We start from the raw sequence: 27592 nt of genomic DNA on the forward strand, positions 1-27592 counted from the left end.
TTTTTAGTGATACTGGCAGTAGAATTATAGTGATTCTAATTTAAAAAATAAAGCAAGATAGAGAATGTTGGATTATGTTAAGCTTGATTTCATCTTTAATCATTTTGCTGAAAGGTGCTGAAGGAGTACTTAGACAATGTCCAGCTGGGTCACATCCTTGAACGTGAAGGAGGCTGGGACAGTGTTCAGGACTGGATGGATGTGCTCAGTGGTGGAGAGAAGCAAAGAATGGCGGTACGTATTGAAGCCATTGCACAACAATGCACCTGGTTGCATAAAGTCAGCGTGTTGATAATCAAGGCACACAGTTTTAATCTTTTTATTTAGCAATTATTATAGTATGGCTTAGTTTAAATGATACTAAAAGGGCTTAAAAATCTAACTTGCATGTAAATTTGGAATTCAGAAAAATTCATAAATATTCCTATGAAAGGAAAGGATGCAGATGCAATTATGTACCATTAACCGTTTTTCTGGAAGTTGGGGAACTTTGTAGCACACTGGTCCCAGTCAGGCTCTGAGATCCCTTTCAGTGCCTTTTCCCTGTGAACGTACCTTTGTCTTCCTCAGGCTGTTCTCGCTAAAGTAAGTGAAGGTAGTAGAGAGGTTAATTTTATTATCATTTTATTATTTATTCTGTTCTTGCCCTTTCCCTCTGTCATTATTATGTTCCCTTGTTTCAGGGTTCAGTATCAACTACCTAAGGTTATTTAGAATTTAAAAATTTTCCTAATATAAAGAAACATTTGAAAGAAAATATTTTAATTTTGTAATTGACTAAACTTATCCCTAAACAAACATGGCATGTTAAGAGTGATACTCTGAGTACTCAAGTGCTCTGTTAAGAGAGAGAACTTTTAAAGAGTCATTTTCTAACTGGACATACCATAGTTAGAGCAGATCCAGAGGACTTTTTTGCGAGGAAGTGTTAATTTTGTGGAAGTGGGAAAACTGTAGCCAAGGAAAGACAGCAGAGGAAGCGGCTTGTTGTAGAATGGCCTGCCTGTCACCTTCAGTTGTGTCCTGCCTCTTGGTTACCTCCGAGCCCCTGATTGTTTTGCACGTTGTTTTTGCCCAGATGATACCCGTTTTATATGAACTTCGTATCAACTTAACACTGTGATTTGGCTAGTGCTGTAACAGGAGATTAATCTAGAGTGACGGATGAGTCATAAACAGAGGGAAGGAGACATATCAGCTGTGATCAGAGTGGAAAGAGGAGCTAAAGGAGTGGGAAGTTGGCATTTTTAGCGTTTAGTCAATTTAGAAAATGACTATAGAAGTAACTGCAAGTCAAGAAAACTAATTTAAATTCCTGCGCTGTGGCCTCAAAGGGCATGGAAGGATACGGCGAGATTCACAACTGGACACAGTGGAAACTCAGAGAAAGAAAAATGTGTTTGAACTGAGGAATCCTGTATGTGTGGTGTAAAGGTGCCCAAGAGGGAGTTTTATTTGATGGTAAGAAATTCAAGGGCATGCCTGAGACAGTGAGAGGCTGTCTTAGAAGAACAGGGGGTGGGGGGGAGGAGTCCTGTAAAGCCAGATGAACGTGACCAAGCCATTTGGGAAGTGGGGAAGGCTCACCTGCAGCGTTGCTGCGTGGCCAAGCCGTTGAAAGGTTGGGCTTTGTGTAGGCCAGTGTTTGGAGAACTGAATGTGAAGTTTAAAAGAGAGCTTCCTGTTTTGCTATTTGAAGGGTTTAGAGGGAGAGAGAAAAGGCAACGAATGTGAACATTGACGAAGTTGGGTGGAGAGTGTATGTGTATTCGTTTCAGTTCTTTCAGTGTTTTAGTAGGATTAAAATTTTTCAAAGTGAAAAGTTGAGGGGAAGAGAAGACATTTTTTATAAATTATAAAAATCATAATTTTTAGGAAGAAAAAACTTGAAAAGTGTAACCCAAACAGTGAATCTGCAAGAGTGAAGGTTGGTGTAAAACAAATGAACCAAAGGAGCTCCTGGGCAGGAGAGTCAGGATTTGAATCTGAGGGGATGGAGTGACGCTGTTGAATAAGGGGAGGCCTGATGAGCACATGGCTGAAAGTTCCTTGAAAAAAGTCAGCGTAAATGTAGGCGGAAATATTATTATTCCACGATTTTAACAGTGAAAAAACTTAATTATCATATGCTTTTCACAGAGTTCAGTGTTAGCTGGGAATCTGCTCCGTGCCGGGCCCTTAGCTGGTGCCTGCCTTCAGGTAATCTAGTGAGGAGAGCGAAGCGCTCTCGGGTTCCTGCTGTACAAGGCAGGCAGTCTTCAGTCACGGCTACAAAAAGCGTGCACTGGGATACTGATGAGGGAAGGCTCAGTTTTGAATGGCAGGCCCTATTTAATTCTCTCAGTAGCCCTGGGAAGTGAGGTGCGGACAGAGGGAAGACTTGGGGCGCGGAAGCAGCTTGCTGAGCGGGGGAACTGAGGTCCTGACCCAGCGCTCCTGCTCTTAACGGCTGCGTTGCGGTGCATAGCCTTCAGCGTGCAGGTGGCCTGTCCACTTCTCTTCTCTCACTGCCCCCTGCAGTCTCAAGTGCCATGGCCCTCGTGTCCACTGCATCCACTGGGGTCCAGCCACCATCAGCCAGAGCCGCTCCGCCTGGTGTCATGAGTCGGGCTCTCTTGCTTCTCTGACCCGTGGTTGTCTTTTCTGCGTCACTGTTCTTGCTCTTCCTGTTTAGCAGCGGGTTTTCTTACATTGGATCCTGAAAAAGTGTGTGTGATAGGGAAGTTGAAACATTGATAGACATGTGAAGAAGAGCCCAGCCCTCCTTACCACAGATGCCGCTGTCATAAAATTCTTAGCGTTTTTATAAATCCATTTTTGTAACTGAATCTTTTACCTAGCTGGCAACTGCCCTCATTCTTCAGACTCTCTGAGAGTTCTCTAATATTGACCCTTTCCTTTTCTACAGTTGATCGGATCCCTTCTGATCCTGCCTCCTTTCCTGTCCAGCACAGACTTAATAATCCGGGGCCTGGCACATAGGAGGTACTCAGGAGATATTTCTTAGAAGAATAGACAAATGATCCCTTCCCCTTAACTTCCTTTCCCACTTTTTGTTTCCTCAGATTATTTAAACACCATCCCAAGGGCAGCTGTTTGCCTTGGCATTTCTGGGCGTAAGCTTCTAAGCACCACTGAAGAAATGAGGGAATGAGATGGATCGGTGCTGCCACACTTCTGTGGTGTCTGAGCCTCACAGGGGCTCACAGCATGGCTGGGCAGTCATTTTACTTCTTTTTGTCCCTCTGTCTCGTTTTTCCTGATAAGCGTTTGAAAACTGCCAATCTCAAGCTTTACAACCCGTTACCGATTCCACCACTTTCAGCCAAATAACTCACCTTTCCTTAAAGAAAAAAGAGAAACTATTATTTCAGTTAAATGACAGCTAATTCTTACTGAGTGCTTAATAGGTGATAGGCAGTGTGCCAGGCACTTTCCACAGGCTATCTCATTTCATTCTCACAGCAGTCCTGTGAGATGAGGGCTGTGTGTGCCCCGCTCCACAGAGGAAGCAGAGCAGTGGAGGGGCTTGCCAGGCAGATAGCTAGTAAGTGTTAAAGCTGTTGGCGGGGGCTGGGGGGGTGCCTTGGCAAGCTCAGGCAGCAGTGTGACTGCCGTGCTCACACACTTCACCATCTTCCTGTATTGCCGTCTCAAGTAGCTGACCGCGCAGTGGGAGAGGGACGGACAAGCGATGGGAGAGCCCCCATGTGATGTGGTGGTTGGTGGCGGAGGCGTGCAGAGCGCTCCGTGGGAGCGCGGAGGAGGGGCGCTTGGGGCGCGCCTCCAGCGACTGCTCCTCTTAGTAGCCCTGCCCTGGGCCGTCCTGACCGCCGTGCTTCCAGGCTTCGGCAGGTACGTCACCCTTCCTCTTGAGACAGGCTCAGTGTCTCCGTCTGTGTTTTTGGACCCTCCCTCATCCGGTTTTATCACATCCCTTTCCTTCGTTATGTGCTACCCCCCCCACACACACCTATATTTAATCTCTTCTAGTCCTTTTCTTCCAGAAAGACATTTTCAGGTCTCTGTGATCTAACAAGCAAATTCTGACTTGACCAAAGGCTCCGCGCAGTCGGACTTCTTGATGGTCTGTCCTTGCTGCTTCTCCTTCCTCACCTCATACAAACAAGATACAAACACCAAGAAACCTGTTGATGTGTTTCGATCATTCATTTATCCGATATTTGAATGTTTCCTGTGCTATTCAGGTGCTGGGTGTACAGGAGTAATTAAAAGAGCCTCAGCTTTTGTGGATGTTACAGCCTATGCGGGACACAGAGAAACGGACAGGGTGCAGTTTATCCTGGACGAAGGGCTGCAGAGACGCTGCAGAGGGGCCAGCTTGGGCTGCGGGGAGGCATCAGGGCAGGTTTATCTGAGGAGGGGACCTTAGGCAGAACTTTGAAAGATGCAAGAAGCAGAGTATGGCGTTTGGGACACAAGGACGTGCTAAGCCCTAAGGCCTGAGACACCTCGTGTCCTGAGAGTGGAGAGGAGACAGTGGCGGCCGGAATGTGGAGGTTAGAGGGTGAGTCAGAGTAAGGTTGTGCAGTGCCTCGTAGGCCTTGGGAAGGAGTCTGATTTTTATTCTAAGTGAAATGGCAAATTACTGAAGGGTTTTAAGCAGAAGAGTGAAACTCTGATTTGCAGTTTTGGAAGATCCTCTCTGGTTCATGGACATTGGGCTGGAGAGGAGCAAAGAGGAAGAAGAGGGCTGTGTGTGGTCGTCCAGGAGGAGAGGACTGTGCCCGGGCGGCGGGCGGGATTGTGAGATGGGGGAAGTGAGTAGACTGTGAACTCCACAGGACTCGGTGGACTGAAGGTGGCAAGGTCGGGGTGGGAGGGAGGAGGAGAAGGGAAATCAAGGAGGACTCACAGCTTTCTAGATTTAGCAGCTGTTTGATAGTGTCATTTTCTGAAATGTTCAAGATGGGGAGAATGTATGAATGGATTCTAAGGGAGAAATTAAAAAAATCAGTGAGTTTTAGATTTTTTAATTCTGAGAGTTCTCTAAGATATCCAGTAGCCTAAGAAATGGGAGGAAGCTTAAAACCATGGTTTCACTGTCACTTTCTCAAGAAGGAGGGAGTGGTCACCTGAGTTGTACGTTGCAGAGAAGATAAATTGGGCAAGGATAGAAATGTGTCCATTGGTCTTGCAACATGGAGAGCGTCATTAGGAGGAGATGGCAGATTGGAATATCTATAGACAAAGAACCAGAATAAATAATTCCCAGAAAGTAAACTACATATGGCAAATAGCATTCCTGCTAATCAGAGAAAGGCAAGCTGCAACAACCTTGACGTTAATTTTCATGCACAAAACAAGCAAGGCTTGGAAAGCTGGGCGTGCCCGGTGCTGAGCACAGGGGTGCGGGGCAAGAGCACTCAGACGCTGCTGGTGGGCATGTTAGCTGGCCACTTAAAATTAATTGTCATTACTTAAGCAACAGAATGTTTAATAATAGTCCCATTTTTGCACCTGAGCCATCTGTCATCTGAATTTGAAGATTTGGTTAAAGTGTGTACCCTTTAATCTTATTTAGAGAATTTTAATATTAGTTAAAAACTCAACTTCATCTCACATCAGTCTTAGAAGTTTCTGTTTTACTCTTAACAGTATTTCCCATGTGTTACGTTTTTTCCCTTTCTTCGGGAAGACAGTAAAAACAATTGGGTTTCTTTGTATTGTTTCTGACAGGTAGATTTTTTGAGACAACAATTTTCACCCTTTCTTTACAAGACTGTAAATGTATATTTAAAGTAAATCCGTTTTAGCTTACTAATTTTCAGTCTGCATGTGATTATACAAAATATTTCTTTTTATGCTTCAGATGGCAAGATTATTTTATCATAAGCCCCAGTTTGCCATCCTGGATGAATGCACAAGTGCAGTCAGTGTGGATGTGGAAGGCTACATCTACAGTCACTGTCGAAAGGTAAGTGTGACCGGTGCTCAGTGCCCTCCACCCCCAGTGTCCTCTGTGTCCAGCCGAGTATCTGGCCAAAGAGGAGATTGCAAGTTTTAAAGTGACAGAATTACTGGAAGTACTGTCCAGGGGCTGTATCTTGCTTTCACGGAGATTTTAAACTGGTAATTAATGGATGTGAGTAAAACAAAAAGAATTATAAATGAATTCTGCATGTAATTCATTTTAGCCATGTATTACGTATGAAATAAACATTTAAATTTGTTTCCTTTTTACCTCATTCCCAGTACTCAGTGTTAATACATTGATTTTTTTTTAGTCTGTTCCATTAACTTTAACTAAGTATAATTTTTTTAATCAAGAAAACTCAACAGTAGTTATTTGGCAATTTTTAATTTATTCGCCTTTTTCACTGGCCTGGATAACATTCTACCAAAGCTTCCTTTTAGTCTTTTCTGAGGCTGTCTGCATTGGTTTCATTCCTTCAGTGATTATGGAGTAGTCAGCATTTAGGGCTGGATGGCTCTTTGTTGTGGGGGGCTGTCCCTTGTTCTGTAGGATGTTTGGCAGCATTTCTGACCTCTACCCCTTAGATGTCTGTAGCACTCTCAGTTGTGACAGTGTAAAATAAAAACATTGTCAAGTGCCCCTGCCTCCTCTCCTTAATTGAAAATCACTGACCTAGAGCAACTAGCTGTATCTGTTGTTGTGGTTTTGAAATTCTGAAGTATGACCCACAAACCCTTATTCACAGTCTAAAATCCAGTAAGCTTCTAAAACCAAAAGATTTGTCATTGTTTTGTCGTGAGCTCCCTGGGTAGCCAAACCACGCCTGACGAAGATTTTTAAGCTCTTTCATTTGTCCCACTGACTGTCAGTGTCCATGTGTGTTGTTGCAGAATTAGTGATGTGTGTAGCACACAGAATTCTACCCCAGGACCCTCTGGGGGTGGTTAGTACTCCTTGTCCAAGATCTCAGTTCCAAGACGCATTCCCAAACAGTGGTTCCCAATAAAAGATTTTGACCCTGCATTTGAAAAACAAATTTACTGTAGACCGTACTTTATTGATTTAATTTTCCCGATTTTAACCTTTTGCTATTTTATTATCTTTATACTCTTTTCATGTATTTTTCACAATAAAATAGAAAATGTGCTAGAATGTACATTTTCTGCCCCAAACAAAATAATACACTTAATTAAGCTAGTTCCTCTTTAGTTTAGTTTTGTTCTTAAAGACTCGATTGGGGCCTGTTAGCTTCTATCATGTAGTTGGTGGCCTGTCCTTCGCGCCACCTTAGAACACTGAGCATTGGTTGTAGTTTGTTCTCTGGGGCACTGATTTTTAACTGTAGCTGCTGAAGACAGTCATCTCAACAACTTAAATTATACAGGCTGTGATACTGATAGAAACCTGATCACTTTTCTTGTATAGGTTGGCATCACCCTCTTCACTGTGTCGCACAGAAAGTCCCTTTGGAAACACCATGAGGTTTGTATTCCTTGCATTGAATGGTATAATGAAAGTTTATTTTCATATGTGAATTCGGGTGATAATGGTTTTAGATTTCTTGGTGTATATTCCTTTTTAAATATATACCTTAAAGAAAAAAGTGACTAATTCAGTTTTATAAAATAAAATAGGATCTTCTTAAATGTTATTGTAGTTGTCAATTTCAAAGCTACACTGTGTGTAAACAACCTGTGGTTATATATGCGAGAACCAGTTAGTGGTTCTCCAGTTGTATAATTGACTAAAATGTGCACAATCTCATCACAGCTGTGGCCAAATGGACTTTTTCTTCCTATTCTGTATTGATAGAAGGGAAAGAATCTAAAGAAGGACTAGGCAGCGGAAAGTTTAGGGACAGTTTTGGTAGAGGTCAGGACTACAGGAAGGAGATGAATAATGTTAGCTATGTTCGTCATTACACGGTGATAAAATGGAACTCATTAGGTGGTCACGGTAATTTACAAAGATGTTAGAGCGAGGTTTACATGGGCGTGAGTGCTCCGCAGTGCCGTCTTCCCTACGGCGGTTCTTCTCGACTCTTAATGTAAAATGATCAAACCCTAAAATTAAACCCTTCCCTTTTTCTTTTTCTTTCTCTTTCTCTTTTTCTTTTTCTTTCTTTCTCTCTTTCACTCTTCCTTTCTCCTTCCCCTTTTCCTCTTTCCTCCTTCTCTTCCTTCCTTCTTCTCTTCCTTCCTTTTTTTCCTTACTAAATGATACAGAAATTTTAGTTAAAAGAAAGGGTTTGAGGAAAATTGGAACATGGTAAGGGTATCTTGTCCCGTAAAATGCATACCTGATTGGGCACCTTTTTTTTTTTTTACCAAATGTAGTAAATGGAGTAAGAGTCATAAGGAACCGAGTACTGTCTTTACTTTCAAGAACCTTACAGTTTAGGTGATAGTGTACAGGTAGTGAAATGAAGAGCATGGGATTTAAGCCAGAAAACCGGGTTCAGGCACCACCGTTTCTGGCATTAATCGCTTCCTTCAGGGAATAAAGTTGTTGGCCCTTGCCTGGCTGTCTCATAGATGACCACGAGGAGCAAAGACGTAGCCTGTATGAAAGAAACTGTAATGAAATTCTATATAGCTGTTGACTTTTAAAGATAGCTTTTATTATCTTAATGGCATGTTATGATTTGCCCATTTTTCATGACTTGAATGAGAAATTAAATAGCAAGAAATCAAAGCAGTTTAAAAATATAGCCAGAGCCTTTGTGTTTTCTCAGAAGTTCATAAACATGACAGCCATAGGTTTCCCCTCTCCCCCTGGGGGTGCAGACAAGCAGCAGAATAACCATCAGGCCGGTGCTCGCGTGCAGGAGGGTGACATGAAGCGCTCCGGTGTTGGAGTCCAGAGTAGCTTAAAAACAACAGTACAGAAAGTGGAGAAACAGAGATTGCTTCTGTAAATAAAAAACCCCACTAAATAAAACAGAAGGTTTTGTACCTGCTCTCCTCAGAGTGCCTTCATGGGAGGGGATGTATAGGCTCACTCTGTAGCTCTATCCTCCTCTGCTAAATCAAAGAACAAACAAACAAAAAGCCGCAAGTTAGAGGTCCCAAGCTGATCTAAGGTAAGTATTTTAGAGGCTGCCGTACCCAGCAGACTCGCACTGTGGTGGGTCTGCTCCTTGGTGGCGGAGTGACAGACGCATTATAATTGGTGGGATGCTTGTAGATTTGGTTCCTTTAAAATCATGAAGTCTGGTGTTTTAGCTCTCATAAAGGACAGTGCTATATCCACTCCCAGCAGAGGTATAGTGTGACTGTTTTTTAAAAGAGCAGACTTCTTCATTTAGTCTTTCCTTGGAAAATAGTAAGCATTTCTGAGTATCAACTTTTAAAGACTTTAGAAGCTTAAAATAATTATTTCCAATCATTTTCTTACACAATAACCTCTACATGAATTCCTGATAAAAAGGAAATTCTTAGTCACTGATTTTTTCCCCCACTTCCTTCCCATAGTACTACCTGCACATGGACGGCAGAGGCAATTACGAATTCAAACAGATAACAGAAGATACAGTTGAGTTTGGCTCTTAGACTCCGGAGAGCGGCACTGTACCCACTTCAGTGAAATAATCACACAATATGATTAGAAACACAAAGTACACTGTAAGATTATGTTGAGCTTGTTTTTTTTTTAAACAAAGCAACAAATTAACTGGATATAAAATAATTGAGAACAAATTGTTGAAACATTTAATATTATATAGGATATTGCTAATTGTGTATATGTTGGTTTAATTATTAATATGTACTAAGAATGTCCTTATTCTTGTGGTTAAAAATCTGCCTAAATTAAATTGGGCTTAAATCAGTGTAACCTGATTCATCCTGGGATGCAAACCATTTGAAGTCAGCTACTTTGACTTTTTGGCTCTATCTTTTCCTTCAGTGAAGAACCCTGTTTAAAATTGGGGTCATCACTTGTCCTGTTCTAACAAGATAGTCTTGAGTTTCATTTTCTTGTGTCCCACAACAGTGGGAAACAGATCATAGTGTATTATCAAAATGTGTGACATCATTGCACAATAGCATTTACTACGCGGTGGCAGATGTCTTTAGCTGCCACAGTTAATACTCATTCCTTGTATGTGTCTTGGGGTGCGTTTGACTCCAGGAGAGCCATTTGAAATTTCTTCGGCTAAATAATAAATGTGCCCCTCTCAGTTTTCAGTATTGAGTTTTTTGAGGGTTCTTTGTGGTGATGCAACAAAAGTATATGTGCAGTCTTGCCTACAAGGGATGGTTACTATGTTTTGCGCCTAATCTTCCCAGTGATTGAGATGTTCAAACACAGAGTCTTTACATGTCGAGCTCAAGGTCTTGTAAGAGTTTGAGAATGTTTGAAGAATTGGATGGATTTGTGTATGTTAGAAGCCCATTCATTAGAAGTGTGGTGGTTACATGGTGTTAAACTCCAGATGAGCCATAGGAATGCACTACATAAAGTTAAAGCACTGAGTATGCAATGTTATCACTGTCTTTGACTGTGATTTTATGCTTAAAAAATATGTTATAAAATTATGCACATGGGTGAATTATGTTTCCTAAGGCACTGGTTTATCTCTGTGAATCTTTAATGAAGTTTTTATATTTGGGCTATTATGTTGAACTGTATCCTAAGAGAAATCAGTTTCATCTCACCAAGCCACCATTAATGACTATGTGTATTATTTTCACAGGGAGAACTGAAATTGAATACTATCAGTGAGCTAGATATGAAATCAGTTTTATCAAACTGGAGTTCAAAAAGGGGCTTTTTATATTCTTATTTCTGCATAACTGGTTTTGTTTTTTTTTGCAGAATTAATTGTAAGAATCACTGACTACCAAAGTAAAACCTGATGTACTGATTCCGTAATACAGAACATTCAATTTTTACCACCTCTCTTTAGCAAACTTGTATACTTATTTTCTGTTCGGATTAAAAAAAAAAAATCACATATCCTGTACAACCTTTACTTGTTCTTTTTGTTCTGGTATCTCAGTCCTCGGTGGTTCATACAGAGTTCATACAGTCTTGCCTTAAAAACACAAAAATAACATTCGGAAAGCCCTTGTAGCGCCCAGTGTCTCTTCTTAAAAAAGTTTTGTCAAGTGTGGTTTTAACAGAATGAATTTCTCTTTTAGAAAAAGCAGAAAAAATCTTCAGTGTACTTCACAAATGTTACCAAGTCGCCAGGAGACCCTAAGAGTTAAGTCCCGGGAAGGCTGTTCCGGCTTGGGGTCGGGGGGGGTGTCTCAGATTCCTAGGTTCCTCCGGACCTGTGAGTAGAAGTGCTCTCCTCGCCTGCCTCCTGGTTCCTTCTGTGATGGATTCTTGCTACCAGAAATTCATTTTGGGCTTTTTTTCTGTATTTTTTATTCCTTTTTAACAAATGTTAATGTGCCTCACCATTTGAGGCATAAAGGAAGATCCCTTTCATGGAGAATCACAGTGCCCATTAACACGGTGGTTCTAAGAAGGCCTCCAGCAAAGGGATCCAGTGTTTCCAGAACATGACTGAGCAGGGCACATCTTTTCCCACTACTTTTTTATATAGTGAGAAAACAGAAACGTCTATAGTGAGAGTTGTTTGCTGCACAGTGCTCATAGGACAAAGTGTATCTCGGGTTTGCCTCTGTAAGGGAGGCAAAATTTGACGTCTGCACTCTCAGGGTTTTAGGCTGGGCCTAAGAATTAAATTGGCGTAAGACAGATTAACAGGAAAAAAATGTACAAATGTATTTAATAAGTTTTATGTGACATGAAAACCTTCTTAAGGAAACAAAGCCCCAAAGAAGTGGCAAAACCTAAAGGCTATGAGGCTGAACAAAGAGAAGCAATTGTGGAACAGTAAGTATGTGGAGAGGCTAAAGGAAACTCAGGGTTACGTGTATAGAATTGTCTCAGCGTCAGTGTCCTGTCCTTGGTGAGAGTGTCATTTTCCTTCTGGTGGAGAGTTTTATCCTGTTTTCAGGAAGAAGGGGAGGGTCAGAGCGCCCTTCCTGCACCTGCTGTCCAAGTGCCTTTAGCTCAGACTGGTCCTGGTGCTGATGTGGCCTGTTTGGGACGGCATGTCCTGCCCTCCTTCACCCCTTCCCCTCCCCCTTAATGACCAGCATTTGGCTTAAAACTGTGGGGATATCATGGCATCTATCATTTCCTTATATAATGTTTTATCTTTTAATTTGTGTTTAAAAACCATAATTTGCCTAAAAGCAGAGTGAACTTTCTTCTATCAGATGGACTTTAGTTATAGGTAGTTGTAGGAAACTATGTCAAGTTATTCTGCCTTTTGTGAAAAGTTGGAATTCTAACCTATAAACATATCATATACATGCTGCTTTTAAAAAATCTAATACTTAAAAAGATTTTAACTTATCTAAATAAAACTTTTTTTCTCAAAAAAAAATCTAATACCAAAAATGAATGAATAACAGTCCATCCCCACACCCTAGGGCCATTTTTAACTTCCAGTTGTTCTGTGGTAACTACTTTTTATTTTTTAAACAGTGTGCCATGTGGCTGTTTCTTAATTCGTCCATCTTAGACATTCCCTGCTGCCCATACCCCTGCCACATCCTCCACATGCACTTCCATCATTCTTAAATTTGTAAGCACTTTATGGCAGTTTAATACATAGGCAGAAAAGCCCATAACCTCAACAGGCTCACCGAGGTTTTAGGACGTGTGCGTGTTTATTACCGCCTAAGAAACAGAACCGTGTCACACCTCAAGGCCTCCTTCACGTCTTCTTCCGACGGTTAGCCTGGAAAAGCCACTGTTCTGACTCAGAGCACATAAACTCTGCTGCCTGTTTTTGATTAAGGCAGACAGAGGTCCTGAAAGGATTGTCCTAGTGAAATGTGTAGGATTTGCTGTATGATCGTGGCTCTGCTTGCACTTCGGGCACAGGTTAGCAGCTGGCTGATACTCAAGTTTAATAAATGGCATCTTCTTGTCAAGGCCGTGCGTACCCACGGGGGCGGTGTGTTTCCCTTCTGCGCTCACTTCCCTGCCTCCCTGAAATAGGGGGGAGCGGGCGGAATGTTCGGGGAAAGCACAGACAGGAGAGCTGCTCAGACTTCTGTGTGCATGTAGTCACCCGGAAAGCATAGGTTCTGGTTCAGTAGGTCTGGGTGGGGCCCGAGAACGTCCATGTCAGGTTGACTAGCTCTCAAATGATGCTCAGTCGCGGGTCGGGGTGGGAGCTCCAGCTGTGGACTAAGAAGACCATCACAGGTACAGATGCAGCGGCTCAGAGAAGATTCTCTGGTTCAGTGATTCTGGCCGCCCCTCCCCACTGTGTTCCTTCATTCTTAGTCATTTCCAGGTGTTTTTGAGTTTTTTTTAATTTAGATTCCTTCATTTTTACAATCCAATCCGTAATTCTGGTCAAGTTGCAATCCTCAAGAACTCAAGGTGGCGCCACAATCTTAGTCATAAAGGACACAAGCCCAAATGCTGTTATGCAAAGGGAAACATTCTCCTGCCCCTCTGAGTGTTTCTTATTCTCTGGACCAATACATGCTTAGAGAAGACAAGTTTCTTTGCAGATGGAGCCTGGTTTTCCAGTGGTTTTGAAAATCAGGCTAAGATTGTTATGTCAAAAATGCTTCTCTTAAACCTTTTAAGTTTTAAAAATTTCTTTAACTTTTAAATTTTGGAAGTTCATTAAAATTTGTATCTTCAGGATAAATTGCAACTTCTGTCTCAAAACTCCTGGATTTTTTTAAACAACTAATTTCATTTCTCCCAGAAAGAAGAGGGTGTTGTCTTTCAATTATTAATTATTGATGCCCTGTCTAGTAACATATAACCATGGAATTTGGATTAAAAGAGATTGACAGCTTTAGGCCAATTAGCTCACTTGACATAGGAGAAAGCAGGCGTCCCAGTTTTAAGTTCTCTCGAGGCTCTGTTCCTGCAACAGGAGGACTCCTGACAGGCCCACGTGTCACAGACCTTCTAGCGCAGTCTGCGGACGGAGGGTCTTGTCTGTGCTTCAGGTGCTCTCAGTTTGATTTTGGCTGCACAGCAGGCTGCATTCTGACCTCCCCCGGAGCTGGGAATGCCCCCTTTCGGGTCAAGAGCTGCTCCAGCCTCTCACTGCAGTAAGTTACAGATTAAGCCAATGCTTCTGAAATTTACTGGGCATTAGAACCACTTGGAGGGCTTGTTAAAACAGATTTCTGATTCAGTAAGTTTGAGGTCAGGGTTATAATCTACTTTTCTAATAAACTCTCAGGAATGCTAATTCCCATTCCATCCCCTGAGATGCGGGGCCACACTTTGAACGCCATTGGATTAACCAACATGGGCTGCCTGTTTCTTTACCATGTTCGTCAAGAAAGAGAGCGTCCCAGTATTCCCAGCAGGAGCCCTGGGACTCACCCTCCCAGACTGGGGAAGGTCACACGTCTGCCCCCGAAACCAGTTTTTCTGCAGCCACGAGGAAGGAATGTGCTGAATACCAAAGCCAGAGCACCTCGGTCTGCAGTTGAAAAGCAGGGCTGCGGGAACGGAGAACTAGAGTCCACTGTGAGCGTCCGCATTGGAACAGTCACAAAGCTGCTCAGGCCACCACTGGAGAAGAATAACACGTGCTAAATACACGTCTTAGATGAGGTGAAAACTGGATTTGGGAATGAGTTTATTCACCACTTGATAGAGACCACTGGTTCTTTGTTTATTGCGGAGACAGGCCCTCAACTTACAGGGGCCGTCGGCTGTAACTGAGGTGAGCGTGTCTTTGGGTTTCACAGGCGTTTCTATACGTTAAGCCAAACTTGGCTCATAATTTAAGATGGTAAAAATCTGTCTTCAGAGCATGAAAGCTTAGTTTAGTAACAATCGGCTTTATGGGAAACTTTAAGAGCAAGAATAAGTGATGAAGTATAATCTGGCCCACTGGAGGGCAGTCGTTTCTGGACACCAGCCAGCAAGAAGAACGTGGTCTTCTGTCCAGCGCTGATTAAGGTGTTGTTTTAGCAGCAGCTCCTTGTGAGGACGGCTGTGGAAACCTGCATGGTGATTAACATTCGCAGTGTCCAGACTCCCCCATCGTTGCAGTACCACTTTATTTGGATGTGTAATGAATTCCTTCCCTGTGAACAGCCAGACACCTCATTACTACCCAGACCGGCTTCACTCTGCCAGTACTTTCTTTAGGGGACCATTCAAATTCCTTAGATTATGAGGCCACGGAATTGCATAGTGCTGTTTATTATTCCTGGCAGGGAGCGAGCAGCCTGATGGAATCGCCCAGTCAGATGTCCTCTCTGGGAGCTTGTTCTGTCTCATGCGCTAAGCTCTGTGTCCCAGGCAGCCCCATGTGAGCAGGAATTCAAGATAACAGCCACCGCACACTTCTCTGGGGACATGTCCCCACACCAGCCTCTCTTGTTGACTCTGCTGCAAACGCACACGCTCACTATCCAGGGTGAACGCCGCGACAGTGTACGGGTCAGCCACTGCAGCGCTGACACATTATGGCAAGCAAAGCAACAGAACCAGCCCAGTAAACCAGCCACTGGTCTGTTTCCCTTCACTGCTCCAAAATATCTACCATTTTTTCTTTCAGGCTGCCGTTCTCATGAGGATGTGAAAGATTTGTTTTGCCCATTGTCCCTTAGACTATGGTGTTACACCTAACATTTGACGTTTAGAATTTTATTGACAATGCTTACGAGTTCTCTGGAGCAAAGGAACAAAATGCATTTAAAATTCATCATTCATCTAACATCTCTAGAATCTTCTTTCAGTAGTTGTGAGAGCAAGACTGTTCAGCTAGATTTTATTTGCAGTTGAACAGAGGAGTCACTATTTGCACCCTCTAGAGGGCGGTTGTGAAGTCGGCTCAACCGAGCCTACAGGCACGGCTTCCCCGAAGGAGCAGCAAATGGGAATGAGACCCCATCCTGCCCACAGAGAGCGCTCAGTCTAGTTTGCTTTTCATTAACTCTACAGACTCCACTCCTCCTCTCTCCCTAGCTTACATTCTTTTTATCCAATTTTCTTCTTTTAAGACAACAATCCAAAGAACTTTCCTTCTGTTTTCCTCTCCGACCTTCATTTGCAATTCAAACTAACACCTGTGGGAAGAAGGCTCTCCCTCTAAGCCTGCAGCAAACTGTCCCTTCCCAGGAACACTGTCCATCCCTGCCTGTCGCCGTGGGACTTGGGGTGCCTCCCGGTAAGCAGAGTACTGTCAGGCTTGGACATGTGTCTTGCTTGGGCCAGTGGCATGTGACCAGAAGTGACAGTGAGCCACTCTGGAGCAGAAGTTTTAGGAGGCGGCTTAAAGCTTGAAGATGTGGCTGCCTACTCTACCAGCTTTCTTGCTTTTCCCTCTGCCCTGATCCAAAGAGGACTTCACTTTGGTTTGGGTCCTAGACTGAGAAGACATTAAGAAGAGCTGCAGCCAACCCACGGCCACCAACCTGTAACGTAAGTGTAATAGGAAGACACTGTTGTCATAAGCCACTGAGAATTTAGGGTCACTCGTTACTGCAACAGAACCAACTAATACAAAGGCCAAATCATAAATAATAAGTGGAAGATGTAATAAATACAGTGGTCACAATTCCCAGTCACCTTTATTTATATAAAAGTATATTAAATAAATTATCTCAATATATACAAACAGGACAATATTACCTCTATAAATAGAAAATCCCCATATATAAAACCTTTAAAAAATTACATAAATATATTCAACGTTGACCATAAGAGTGTGAAGTACCTTAAATCATAAACTATGTAGTTTGTTGGTATAGTAGTCTTACAAAAACACAGCTAGCCGTCAGTGTTCATGACAGCGTCAGTCAGATAAAGTGCTAAACAGTAATGCTGTTAGGAACGTGCCCCAAGCACAAACCTGCTGCATTCAACACATTCACGTGAGAGTCTGCTAATTGTTCTGAACTAACAAGAGGGAAGAAGAAGCTAAACACCACGTCATAAAAGGACAGCTATGTGTTAGAAAAACCCACCCAAGTTCCGTTTTACTCTCCCACGTGGTTTGAAGTCAGTCTCTCAAAAGTTCTCCAAAAGTCCACCCAGGATTTTTTAAGGCCTTTGTTCATTTGTTTTTCCTTAGACGACCCGGCTTCACGGTGAGTGTAGAAAACACACAGTCTGAAGTGTGATATGTGCAAAAGGTGCCCTAGTGTTAAAAGAGAAATTAAACCTTGGAATTGCTGTACCGCTCACTACCTCTCAAGTGTCTAATGCTGACGCTGGGAACAGGTCAAATAAAGAGCTCCCTTTGAGCCCCAGGGTCTCCGTGCTCCAAAGCACTCCCTTGCCTGCACGGATTCTACTGCCTTCAAAGCTCTTGGTCGCAGCGCACGCAGCCTCCGCGGAGCCGGCAGATCCCACGGCGAGATCTCTACGCAGCAGTGAGGGGCGCGCTCTCCTTCCTGCCCCGCCCTGCTCTCGCCTTCCTGCACTTGTACAGAGACAGAGACAGGATGACGACGATGAAGACCACAAACACCAAGGCTCCAACGATGAAGAAGACTTCTGAAAGATAAAAGGTGCCAGACCAGCTCAGAGAGAGCGCGAATCCCATGTATCCGTGTGCAGAACTGCGGGCACAACCCCAAATTACACCATCCTGCTTTTGCATCACTTGAGATTTCTTTCCTCCACTCTTCCCACCACAACAGATTTCGATTAGGGAGGAATCTGTCAAACCCCTGATGTCTGGGAGCAACTGACAACGGTGAAAAGCTGGCTCATGCTCACAGTCTAGAAAGACACACGTGGACAGAAGCAAGATCGGCTGTTAGAAACAAGTGGCTAAAAATGAGGCTGAGTTTGGTGGCAGTGATTATAGCATAGGATGAACTACTGGCACAAAGAGAAATACAGAGCGCTACCAAGATTCGTAAAGAAGAGATGGTAACTGGCGGGGGCAGTAAGCCTTCCTGGCGGAGGTGGCATGTGAAACAGTTCTCAAAGGACGCATTTCAGCAGATGGAGAAGAGGCAGGAGGAGCAGCGACCCGCCTGTGCACAAAGGCGGAGAGGCGGCTGAACTCAAGCTGGCGTTAGAAGACGGTTGTGAGGGCTGTGGGTACGGTGGCCCAAGAGGGTGCGGGACCAGAAGGGAAGAGAGTCCTTTCCTTCTGTCAATGTCAATATTAACAGGAGAGAATTTATTTTAAAAGTGTTTTAAGATATTAAGTCTCACCTTAGCAAGGCACTAGGTCATCACCACCATCCCTGACTCGTGTTCCTTGAAGGTACTCAGAGCACCATCCCTACCAAGCCTGCAGGGAGGCCCAAGACTCTCAGCCTCACGCACACATCTGGGCCCCCACAGCACCGCCAGAGAGGCTCCATCCTCCCGGCGTCTGGTTCCCAGTGTGGCACATACGTGGTCATACACGTGTGGGCTGGGCGCACACACATGCACGTGTTGTATCTGATAGACTCAATCCTTTCCCTTCATGGGTTACATCCTCTGGGCCAACAACCCACAGCGGTGCAACAGTCTATCGAGGGCTGCTGCAGCTGGTCCAGAAGCTCCCCCAAGCCCTAAGATCAGAATTTAAGTACAAAAAAATGCCCAGAGAAATCAATGATTTGATGCTAAATCCTAAACATGTACCATCGGGTCCAGTGCTCAGCAGAAGGATTAGCACATGTTAAGGGCTCAAGAAAACAGCTGTCAATACAAGGGAACAACACAAACATTTCTAAATACATAAAATTGAGTACCCCCGAATACACACACACACACACACACACACAAGGCAGTTTGTTCCTGAACAAAGTACATCCTGGTTCTGAGGTGGAGCTGGTCCTCTGGAAGGCAGAGCCACTCACCTCTGAAGACACCTTTCTCTCGGCTGTGGCACTCAATGGGACTTTCTGGACTCTTCTGGTTAGCTCTTCGTGACAGAATCACTGCTTGAACCTGGAAACAGTAGTTTTCTCCTTTGTCCACATCAATCGAGAATTCATTAGTGTTTGTCGTGGCCTTTTTCTGTTAAAAGATAGAGTTCTTTAATTCATCTGGGCTCAGAGTGAATCCCATCCCCTTGACTAAGTCACTGGGAATAAAAGCCTATGTGGATACATCTGACATACAAGGGATCAGAAGCGACTTGGCTAAGACCATGAAAACGAACATATGTATGTATGTATATGCATGTCTGGGACATTGTGCTGTACACAATGTAACTCACTGTACTTCAGTTTAAATTTTTTTTAAAAAATAGTTACTTGGCTAATCAGTTACTCCTGAAAAAGCATCTTTAGCAGTTTTCCAAAAATGAAGATACCCAGTTTGGGCACAGTCAACCCAATTTAGCTCCTTTAGAAAATATCTGCAGTAAAGGGAAAAAGGACGAAGTATTAATTGTTGAATGGACGACAGATTTTGTGTCTGGGATCCTCAGTGGAGGAAGAAACATGGGAGCTGGTGGCAACCTGAGAGATGACTGGTCCAGCCCCTTGGCCGGGGAGCCTGGGTGCCCCAGGGGGCCTGCCCCCGGCAGCTCAAAGGCAGAACCAGGCAGCAGGCATGCCTTCCACTCCGCCACTCTGCCGTCTCAACCCCCCTATTCCGGTATTTCTGAGTTGGAGAAGTGGGCTGTAAAATCAAGGATCTGCAATTTAAAACAAGTCATAAAAACAAAAGAATGCTCACCTTTCCTGTACTTGAAGCTCTCCAATAATAAAGTGTGTAATTTAGGTCCTTGCCAAAAACCTCCCGGAGGCTTAGGAACGAGCCATTCACTCTGACTAAGGTACGTGCATCCTTCACGGTTACATTCAGCTTTGTCCCAGCTTGTTCAAAACTTTGAATTGTTGGCTGTCCGAGGTTTGCTAAAAGATAGAAAATGAGCTTCTTTGGAACCAAAGAATTCTATACAAAGTAGAATCGTTTCGAGTTATCCTGGTTAGCAGCCTGACCACCCCTCGTGAAACACCGCACGGGACCGACTGCCCGGCAGCAGTGAGCTAAGTGGCCGCAGAGCCGGACCCCGGACGACCTGCGGCCGTGCTGTCCGCGGGACGGCAACGGGGGCCACGGCGGCGTTGTAAAGCTCCTTGCCGTCGCATGAGAAAATGCAAAAAGGAACAAGCGAAGTTCATCCTAAAACTGTATTTCATTTAACACAATATAAAGGCTAAAATATGTCAGCATTTAATCAATACAAAGACTCCTGGAGATCCTTTTCAAAATCCAGTGTGTATTTTACACTTAGGGCATGAGCCGTGTTTCAAATGCTCAGCAGCCACATGTGGCTAGACAAACAGCTGCACAAGAGTCCATATTTTAGAGACAATAGATTGAGGGCTGTGGGGAAGCCCGGGAGATGTCTGTGGGACCTCAGGAACCAGTTTTAACTACCAGGTCTCTGCAATGGCGCAATGATCTCGTGAGCTTTGGTTGAATGACAAGTAAGACAAATTCTAACAATGTAACAGGAACCATATGCAACCACGTGTGTGTGTGTGAGCACATGCAAAATCAATATATAAAATGTCTTCTCTCTCACACCAAAAAAGGATTTGAAGCAGATAACAAAAATCCCGAGAACTACAAAAGGAAATCATGAGGCCGCGGCCGATGCAGGGAGAGTAAGCCTCAGTGACCCTGCAGAGTCGCTGGCAGTGGCCGAGGGCTGTGCTAAGCTCAGGACCATGAGAGGCACACGGGGAGGCACCAGAGGAGTTTAAAGACAGGGTCTCTGGCAAAGAGGGGCTCAGGGTGGGCAGCCAGGTTCACCTGGGGTGAGGCTGCCCCCCCCACGCCCCTCAAAGTAGATCCTAAGTGGAGACATGGCTGCCTGTCCCTCTGCCCCCTCCCCATTTCTGATAGGTGATTGCATTGAAATTTGTATAACGTCTTGGCAAAATGACTCCCTGAGAGATGTTATGTGCAAGGAATACAGAAAATTCTGAGACATTCTGAGGATTTATAAGAGCAGCAAAACAGAACATTTGAAAACAGAAAGTCCAAGATGTTTGGCTGGCTTCTCCATGTGGTAAAAGAGAAATGAGCCTTCCCCAAAACACAACGCTTCAATTCTAATTCTTAGTAGAGCAGTGGACTTCACTCTTCTCAATGCGCTACACGTGTTTATTTAAAACACCTCGTTCAGAACCACAGTCGTGACAAAAATTTAAACCTACATGGCAGGAAACCTCTGCATTCCCTTCGTACATGCTTAGGTCTGTTTACCGAGCCAGAGGCCAGGGAGCAAAGCATTCTGTGTTTTCAAGACCAGCGTGAAGGGACACAGGATGGGAGCTGGCCCGACAAGAGCCTGCACATCAAGGGACTCAATCCGAGGTCAAGTGAGTGAACAGGCAGGAAGCCCGATTCGGAGATCAGAGGGACACCGAGCTTCTCCCATGGATCTGTGACTGTGTGTGAAAAACCCTAACCTGGGCTTCTGGTCTGATGACAGGACAGGAAATTCAGAAGAGAGAGAGACATAAAGTCTCCTGAACATGCAGGGAAACATATGCACCCCAGCCTTGGAGAATTCCCTTCTCCCGGCAGCCCACCGGCCAGGTACTGGAGGCTTTGGGGACGTCAAGTAGGAGAAACCTCCCCGATGGCACCATCATCAGCTCCAGAGCTCACGTTCTGGGGACCTCCTGCCACGTCCAGAGTGAGCAGAGAGGGCGGTGGTACTTGCCAGTTTCTGAGAAAGAAGGTGTGTTTATGGATAAATATTCTTTACATAATGGCTCCTAAGGGTCCTATGCTGCAAGCAATATTCAAAAACATATGAAAACAAGAATGAAAGGCTACTACAAAGCGGCCACTTACTGTCGAGGTAGGGCGTGAACTCCGGGGAGTTGGTAAACTGAGGCTCCCCCGCGGAGCCGGCGGCGTCTGCCGGCTGCGAAAAGACCCGCGCCAGGTACGTTTCCCTCACGTTTTTCACAATCTCATCGGTGACGTCACACTCTGTGTTTGTTGTGTAGAAGCATTTGTTTTTCCAGTTTCCTAATCTCGGGCTGAAGGAAGGAAGGGAAATGGAACATTGTGATTCGCATCCAACAAGACAGATCACTTTCTGCCTGGGGAGCTGCAGTGTAGTGACAGCTGCCACAAGCAGTCCCAGGGAGGCCTTGCCACACGGAGCACTTTGGACGAGTCTGAATCCTCGCAGCAAACTGGGAGTGGTTCTGTCGTCGTCTCTATGCCCACAGAGAAGGCAGCTGACCCAAGGTGAGACTGAATGCCCAGGTGGAAACCGCACAGCTGGACTTGGAGCCAGACAGCAATTTGACTGCGGGGTCTGAGCTCTTAAGCATTTTGTTAAATAGCTTTCTTCAAATGTAGGTGATTTGTCATGATCATGTGGGAGAAAGCAATTTTCCATCAAGACCCAGTTGTTTACTGTAGTCTACTTATGTCACATTCTGGTTATTGCATTCTACATTCTCTGTAGACTATAGTCAATGTAGTGATAATGGTCTGTGTAATAACACATTCTCTGTATTACATTCCACTGTGAGCATTATGGGTGTGGTTATTTAACCTTTATTGAATCTATAACAAGCCAGGTACTATACTGGGCCCTTAAACATGTTACTTCATTTGATATAATCCTTCCAAGAAGGTACCGGGTCTTTCTTACTCCCGAGGACAACTGAAGCCCAGAGCTGCTAGGTAACGTGTGCCAGGTCTCCAGCTAATGAGCTGAGAGCTGGGTCTGCTCCTCTCGTTACACCGCGCACTTCCCTCACTTCCACAGGATGTGGCTGCATTCCATCAGGGATCACAGAGTAACAACACAGGTAATATCTGTCTAACAAAGTCTGAGAGACGAAGAGACAGACCTGACTCAAGGCAGATCTTCCTTTTGTAAGATGTTATTAAAGAGGAAATGATTAAAGAACTACCAAAAATGAAATTACTCTGAAATAATATAAAGAACTTCTACTAACACTGAAATTATTCTACAGGACCGAAACAATTTATAGATAAATGTCACTGCAACTTGGTCCACACATAACGAAGTGACAGCTCCCCTGCTCTTCCCTCCCCATCATCAACCACCAGAGCACCCCGATGACAGGACAGGAAATTCAGGAAAGAGAGACACAAGCAAATGCCGGGGACCGCTGGGACCCCCAGCCAGCCCCTGGCAGGGTCTGGGGACAGACTGGTGGAGAAACCTACTTGATGACACCTGTCAACCAAGGACATGTCCAATCCCACTTTCTGCGGGGATCTCCAGATTGCTCCCTTCCCTGCCCCGGCACTGACATCTCATGAAAGCACTTCCGGTGAACCTAGCACCGGGGGCCACGCCCTTGTGCTCCCCCATGAAGCAGAGGGGCTCCAGGGCTTGCAGCCAGCAGCCATGCCTTGCTGAGTATTAGACAGGCTACATTTACAGGGGAATCAGGGGAAAACAAGCTGCCATACGGATTCAATTGTCTAAAACCAGGCATAAGAACCATAAATAAGTATTTTTTAAAAAATCTTAATAACCAGGCTATGAAGGTGTGGGACACTCTTTGTCCTTAAGTTTACAAACTGAGAGTAATACAGAAGTATCAGTTTAGATACTCTTAGATTTCTCCAATTTTCTATGAAAAAAAGTAGAGATGCAGACTTAATTTCAAAATGACCAAAATGCATTTCAAAAAATTACATCATTTCTATGTTAAAAAGTGAAGGAGAATGTGATGACTCTTCTCCACCATTATGGCAAACAAGTTGTTCAGATAACAGGGGAAAGGCTGCTGGGCCCTGGGGCTACATTCCATCTGAGAGATAGCATTTGGTTCTCTCGGCTCACACGTAGAAACCACAGTCCTCTGGCAGAATTTAGCATAAGGAACTAAATCACCAAAAGCACTAAAGCCATAAAGCGCCGTGAACAGGTTAGGAAAGGGTGATTCTGCGGCAAGTTTCTCTGCATGCTAGCATAGGCAGCAACACTTTAAACGCCTCCGAGCTTCCTCTGGGTATTGCAAAATCTCCTGATTTGGAAATAATAAAAGTCCCGCCTGAACTACTAAAAAGTCCCAACAGAATCTGGGCTGTTTTCTTAGAAGCTTTGGAAGTTCTGTGTTAGAATTCAGAACACTTCGTAGAATCAATAGGGGATGGTTCGGTGGTGCTAAGGCTTGAGCCAGTAACACTGCAGCCACCACTGAAAGCTGTTTCCAATGGGGGGAAATGCAGCTGGAGTTCCAAGGAGGGGCTTCAGGCACAGCGGTGGCGGGGGGTCGGGGGTGGGAGGGCAGCAGGTAAGATGCTTTCTCAGGGAAGGAAACCCGGAGGGAGGAAGGCACACTGAGGAGACGCAGCGGGGACGAGTCCCCTTCCTCCTCCCAGCCTTGGAGCCTCTCATCCGACGGGGCAGGGCCACTGAGGAGGTGGGGGTGTGGGGTGCTGCGTGGATCTACGTTCCAGATTTGGCTGGGTGTGCACCATCAGTGCACGAATACGTCCCTCACCTTCCCAGGGCCGGCTTCCTTTTCTCTAAAATGAATTGCTATGGTCCTTACATCCAGGAAGTCCATTCACTGTGGGGACATCACGGGAGGGTGCGGGTCTCTGGCAGAGAGAGGGACTGCTCACAGTCCTCTACACCCGCCCGTGGGGAGACAGCCGGCTGGTCGGGAACCACCTTCACCCCGGGTCCGAAGGTGCCCCCCGGCTGCAACTCTGCACTAGAATGTCTGCACATCAGGGGCCGTGTTCACCTAAATAATAGCAGCCTTGCGAAGTCCAAAAGCTTTGAGTTCACAAAGGCCTGTGTTTAAAAACCGGGCTAATTGTAAATGTTTCCTCATGGTCACCAAACTTAAGACAATATATTTAGAAGATCAGGATCCTCCTAAAACCTTATTTTCACTGCCTAGAAGGGAAGTGTCTAGCAAGGTAAGCTTCACTCCCTGTCAGTGGAATGACTAATTCTCAACTAGTGGAATCTGACTTGACAAGTCTGACCGTAATCGTAATTACTACCTCAAGTTATAAAATCCCTTTGTATCTCTGTATGTACCTTCACATGCACACACACGGACTCAAAATTCCCTTCCCTGTTAGTTCGGCAATAGTTGTCATGAAGTTCAGTTTGGGGGGTGGGAAGAACACCCACCTAACAGACCGACCCCATACCCAGGAGCTGCGTTCTGAGCGCTTTAGTAAAAGCCTTGACACAAGCTAAATGAAGTAGCAGAGCACCTTTAACTCTGGCCAGCGATCCTTTTGTGCCTTTCTTCAATTGGTGTTAAAATAATTTCCACAGCTTCTCTCCTCTACTTAATAACATCTCTACCAAGCCTCCTAGAACATTTCAGAAACCAAAACCTTGCCAAGAAGATTGTGAAAACCATCAAGGAAGGCAGGAGGACACGGACTGAAGACGCCGAACTGAGGGCTCTTGGGGAGAGCTGCCGATCACAGGTGAAGACGGGTGAGCAGAGCAGCCCTGACGGCTGATGGTGCAGGCAGAGGAGTATTCCTTCCTGGCTTAGTGAGTCATGGATGTGACCTCCAGGATCATAAATGCAACCGAATTTTGAATCATGAGTCCAAAGATTAATGAATCAAACACTGCTTAAGGGCAATGTATACATCTGAACTCCTCCCCACCTCTTCTCTAACATGTTAGATCCGGCTCGCAGTCTAGACGGTTAGCACAGAAAAAGACCTGTGTGCTTAGATAAGATTAGTTTATCCACCAACCAGAAGCACATCTATCAGGGCCACCACGACCTGCTCAAGAAGGTTCACTTCTCCATAGCTTATACTCCACTTATGAATTTCCCCATCATCTCCAAAACCAATAAAAACATTCTATCAACTTAAGGTCTGGAAATGTCGTGGGCCTGACAGAGCACGGCTCTGGCCAGCAGGTTATCACAAATGCCCTGTTCTTTGTTACCTGTTAAATAATGTTATCCATTAGTCACCTTAAAGACATATATTCAGCACGGAAAGTGGAAACAGCAAAAACCTTATTTTTCTTTTTTGGCACCTAGCTTACCTTATCTGAACAGTGTAGACATGATTGATGGGTTTGGGTTCCCACTCCAAAATTGTCTTGAAATTAGTTGATTTCCAAGTTAAATTATATGCTACTACTACATCTGAGGCGCCTTTAAACAACAGAGAAACAGCTATTATTACATGAACTTCTCAGCACACGCTCTCGTGTTGATGGTATAAAATATCTCCCCACCCCACCCCCCCCAGCATCACCGTAAACCTCACATTTTTTTTTCAATCTCAAAAGCTTTACCGCTGAATTATCCTAAGAAAAAATCTGCAACTTTTCCCTAAACCCAGAATTTCCTCCTGGCAAAACCCGGTAATCTAAGAAAACAAGCAAGGACCTTGAAATCGGTGCTTGTAAGTATTCACGGGGGGAGCCCTGTGATGGCAACCTGGAAGCACGGCCCAGGCGCCCTCCGAGGCCCGGGGCGCCCACCGCCCACCGAGGACGGGGCGGGCTCTGCGGGGAAGGCCGGCTAGGAAGGGCTTTCCGTAAACTGTGGGAAAAGGTGAGAGGTGGAGCCACATGTGTGAGAGGAGTGAGGGCTGCATACAATTAAAAAGCCAAATCGTGACTTTTTTCATTTTTTATCGGATGGCTCTCTATTGAAACTTCCACAGACACTCCGACAGACGTTCCGCCCGCCACACCGCTGGATGCCGGTCCGGGTGCCTCACTGTTAAGGTCAGCGTTGCCGGTTCTCAGCAGGTCAGTCCCTGCCCTGCCCCCGCCACACACACACACACACACAGAATAGGCTTACAGGGCATGCACAGTGCGGTGCCTGCTCCAATCCAAGCGACGTTTGGCCGCAGGATTGTCTAACCCAATCTAAAACACATACGCTCAAGATAAGACCGAGCACCGCTTTTCATTAAGGAAAGCGCACATGTAACGAAGGATAATATTCAAACGCTGCACACCGACCGGTGCAGGTGCGGACCCACGTCCCGCCCCTTGAAGGTGGCGGCTTCCTGGGAAGCCCTTTCCCTAAACTTCAAGCAGGAGCCCCAGACCCTCTTAAGCAACAATGGACGCCGCAAGCAAGCATCTCCAGCAGAAGGGGCGGTGGGTCCCGGGCGGGTGGCACCTCGGGCAGCAGGTCGAGCCCCTTGCCAGTCAGGATCGTCCCCCCTCCTCCGGGCGGCGCGCCCCAGGGCTTCGGGGGGCGGGTGCCACTCACCTACGGCTCCCGCCACCTGGACGAGGACCCAGCCGAGCAGGAGCGCCCGAGCGACGGCGGCCTTGGGGCAGGGCGCCCAGGGCCCAAGAGGGGTCGCCATGTCCAAGAGCTGGCGGCGAGGCGGGGAGGATTCTGTTGCGCCCCGGAGGCTGGGGAGGCTTCAGGGGTTGGGCTGGAGGCGCCTTGAGCTGCGGGATGGCGCGCGCGGGGAGCCCCGAGTGTGCAGGAGCCCGTGCCGGGCGCGCTTTAAAGGGCCTGGCGCACGCCCGCGCCTCCGCCTTTCCTCGGGACTCCCCGCCCCGGCCTGGGTCTCGCCGCTTCAGTGGGCGGTACCCGGCGAGTCGACACCCCGGCCCCGCCTCGCGCTAGGAAACTCCGAGACCCTGCAAGGGCTGAATCACCCCTGATTCAACCGCGCTGCCAATCGCGAGTTCCCTTCGGCCGTGGCGGCTCCAGGTGCTGAGGGGAACCAGAT

At 45.4% G+C, this 27592-nt stretch overlaps 2 protein-coding genes across 9 annotated transcripts in view; one reads left to right on the forward strand and one right to left on the reverse strand.

The window, feature by feature from the left end:
* ABCD3 (ATP binding cassette subfamily D member 3) overlaps positions 1–10118 on the forward strand; it is a 137260-nt gene extending 127142 nt beyond the window's left edge. For 3 of the 7 annotated variants that reach the window (XM_064488740.1, XM_031457638.2, XM_064488738.1), the window contains exons 20-23: positions 115–234; positions 5834–5938; positions 7364–7420; positions 9412–10118. In XM_064488740.1, coding sequence (XP_064344810.1) covers positions 115–234; positions 5834–5938; positions 7364–7420; positions 9412–9489 — 360 coding nt within the window. In that variant the 3' untranslated portion in view covers positions 9490–10118. Of the gene's footprint in view, positions 1–114; positions 235–1334; positions 5801–5833; positions 5939–7363; positions 7421–9411 lie in introns of those variants that run through there. The other 4 variants (XR_010382178.1, XR_010382177.1, XR_010382176.1 and 1 more) reach the window with 4 other exon arrangements.
* Positions 10119–16512: 6394 nt separating this feature from the next.
* Positions 16513–27346, reverse strand: F3 (coagulation factor III, tissue factor). 2 transcript variants are annotated; one of them, XM_031457640.2, is made up of 6 exons: positions 27118–27345; positions 25926–26037; positions 21737–21927; positions 19598–19776; positions 18772–18931; positions 17217–17461 (listed from the first exon to the last, which is right to left on the reverse strand). In XM_031457640.2, exons 1-6 carry the CDS (start codon positions 27215–27217, stop codon positions 17328–17330), a joined length of 876 nt encoding a protein of 291 aa, XP_031313500.1. In that variant the 5' UTR covers positions 27218–27345; the 3' UTR covers positions 17217–17327. The 2 variants fall into 2 exon arrangements, with proteins under 2 accessions (XP_064344811.1, XP_031313500.1); XM_064488741.1 differs by lacking the exon at positions 18772–18931 and having other exon boundaries at positions 16513–17461; positions 27118–27346.
* Between the last annotated feature and the right edge of the window lie 246 nt (positions 27347–27592).

This window comes from Camelus dromedarius, chromosome 9 (assembly GCF_036321535.1).
Source record: "Camelus dromedarius isolate mCamDro1 chromosome 9, mCamDro1.pat, whole genome shotgun sequence".
Classification (NCBI taxonomy): Eukaryota; Metazoa; Chordata; class Mammalia; order Artiodactyla; family Camelidae; genus Camelus; species Camelus dromedarius.

What these genes read in the sequence shown, in the direction of transcription:
- F3 (XM_064488741.1), bottom strand. Translation starts at nt 27,217, where the DNA reads ATGGCGACCCCTCTTGGGCCCTGGGCGCCCTGCCCCAAGGCCGCCGTC. An exon ending in GTCTACACTGTTCAGATAAG is followed by an intron (nt 21,928 to 25,925) that starts GTAAGCTAGGTG and finishes TCCTTCCTTCAG; the next exon opens with CCCGAGATTAGGAAACTGGA. An exon ending in GAGCTTCAAGTACAGGAAAG is followed by an intron (nt 17,462 to 19,597) that starts GTGAGCATTCTT and finishes TTTATCTTTCAG; the next exon opens with AAGTCTTCTTCATCGTTGGA.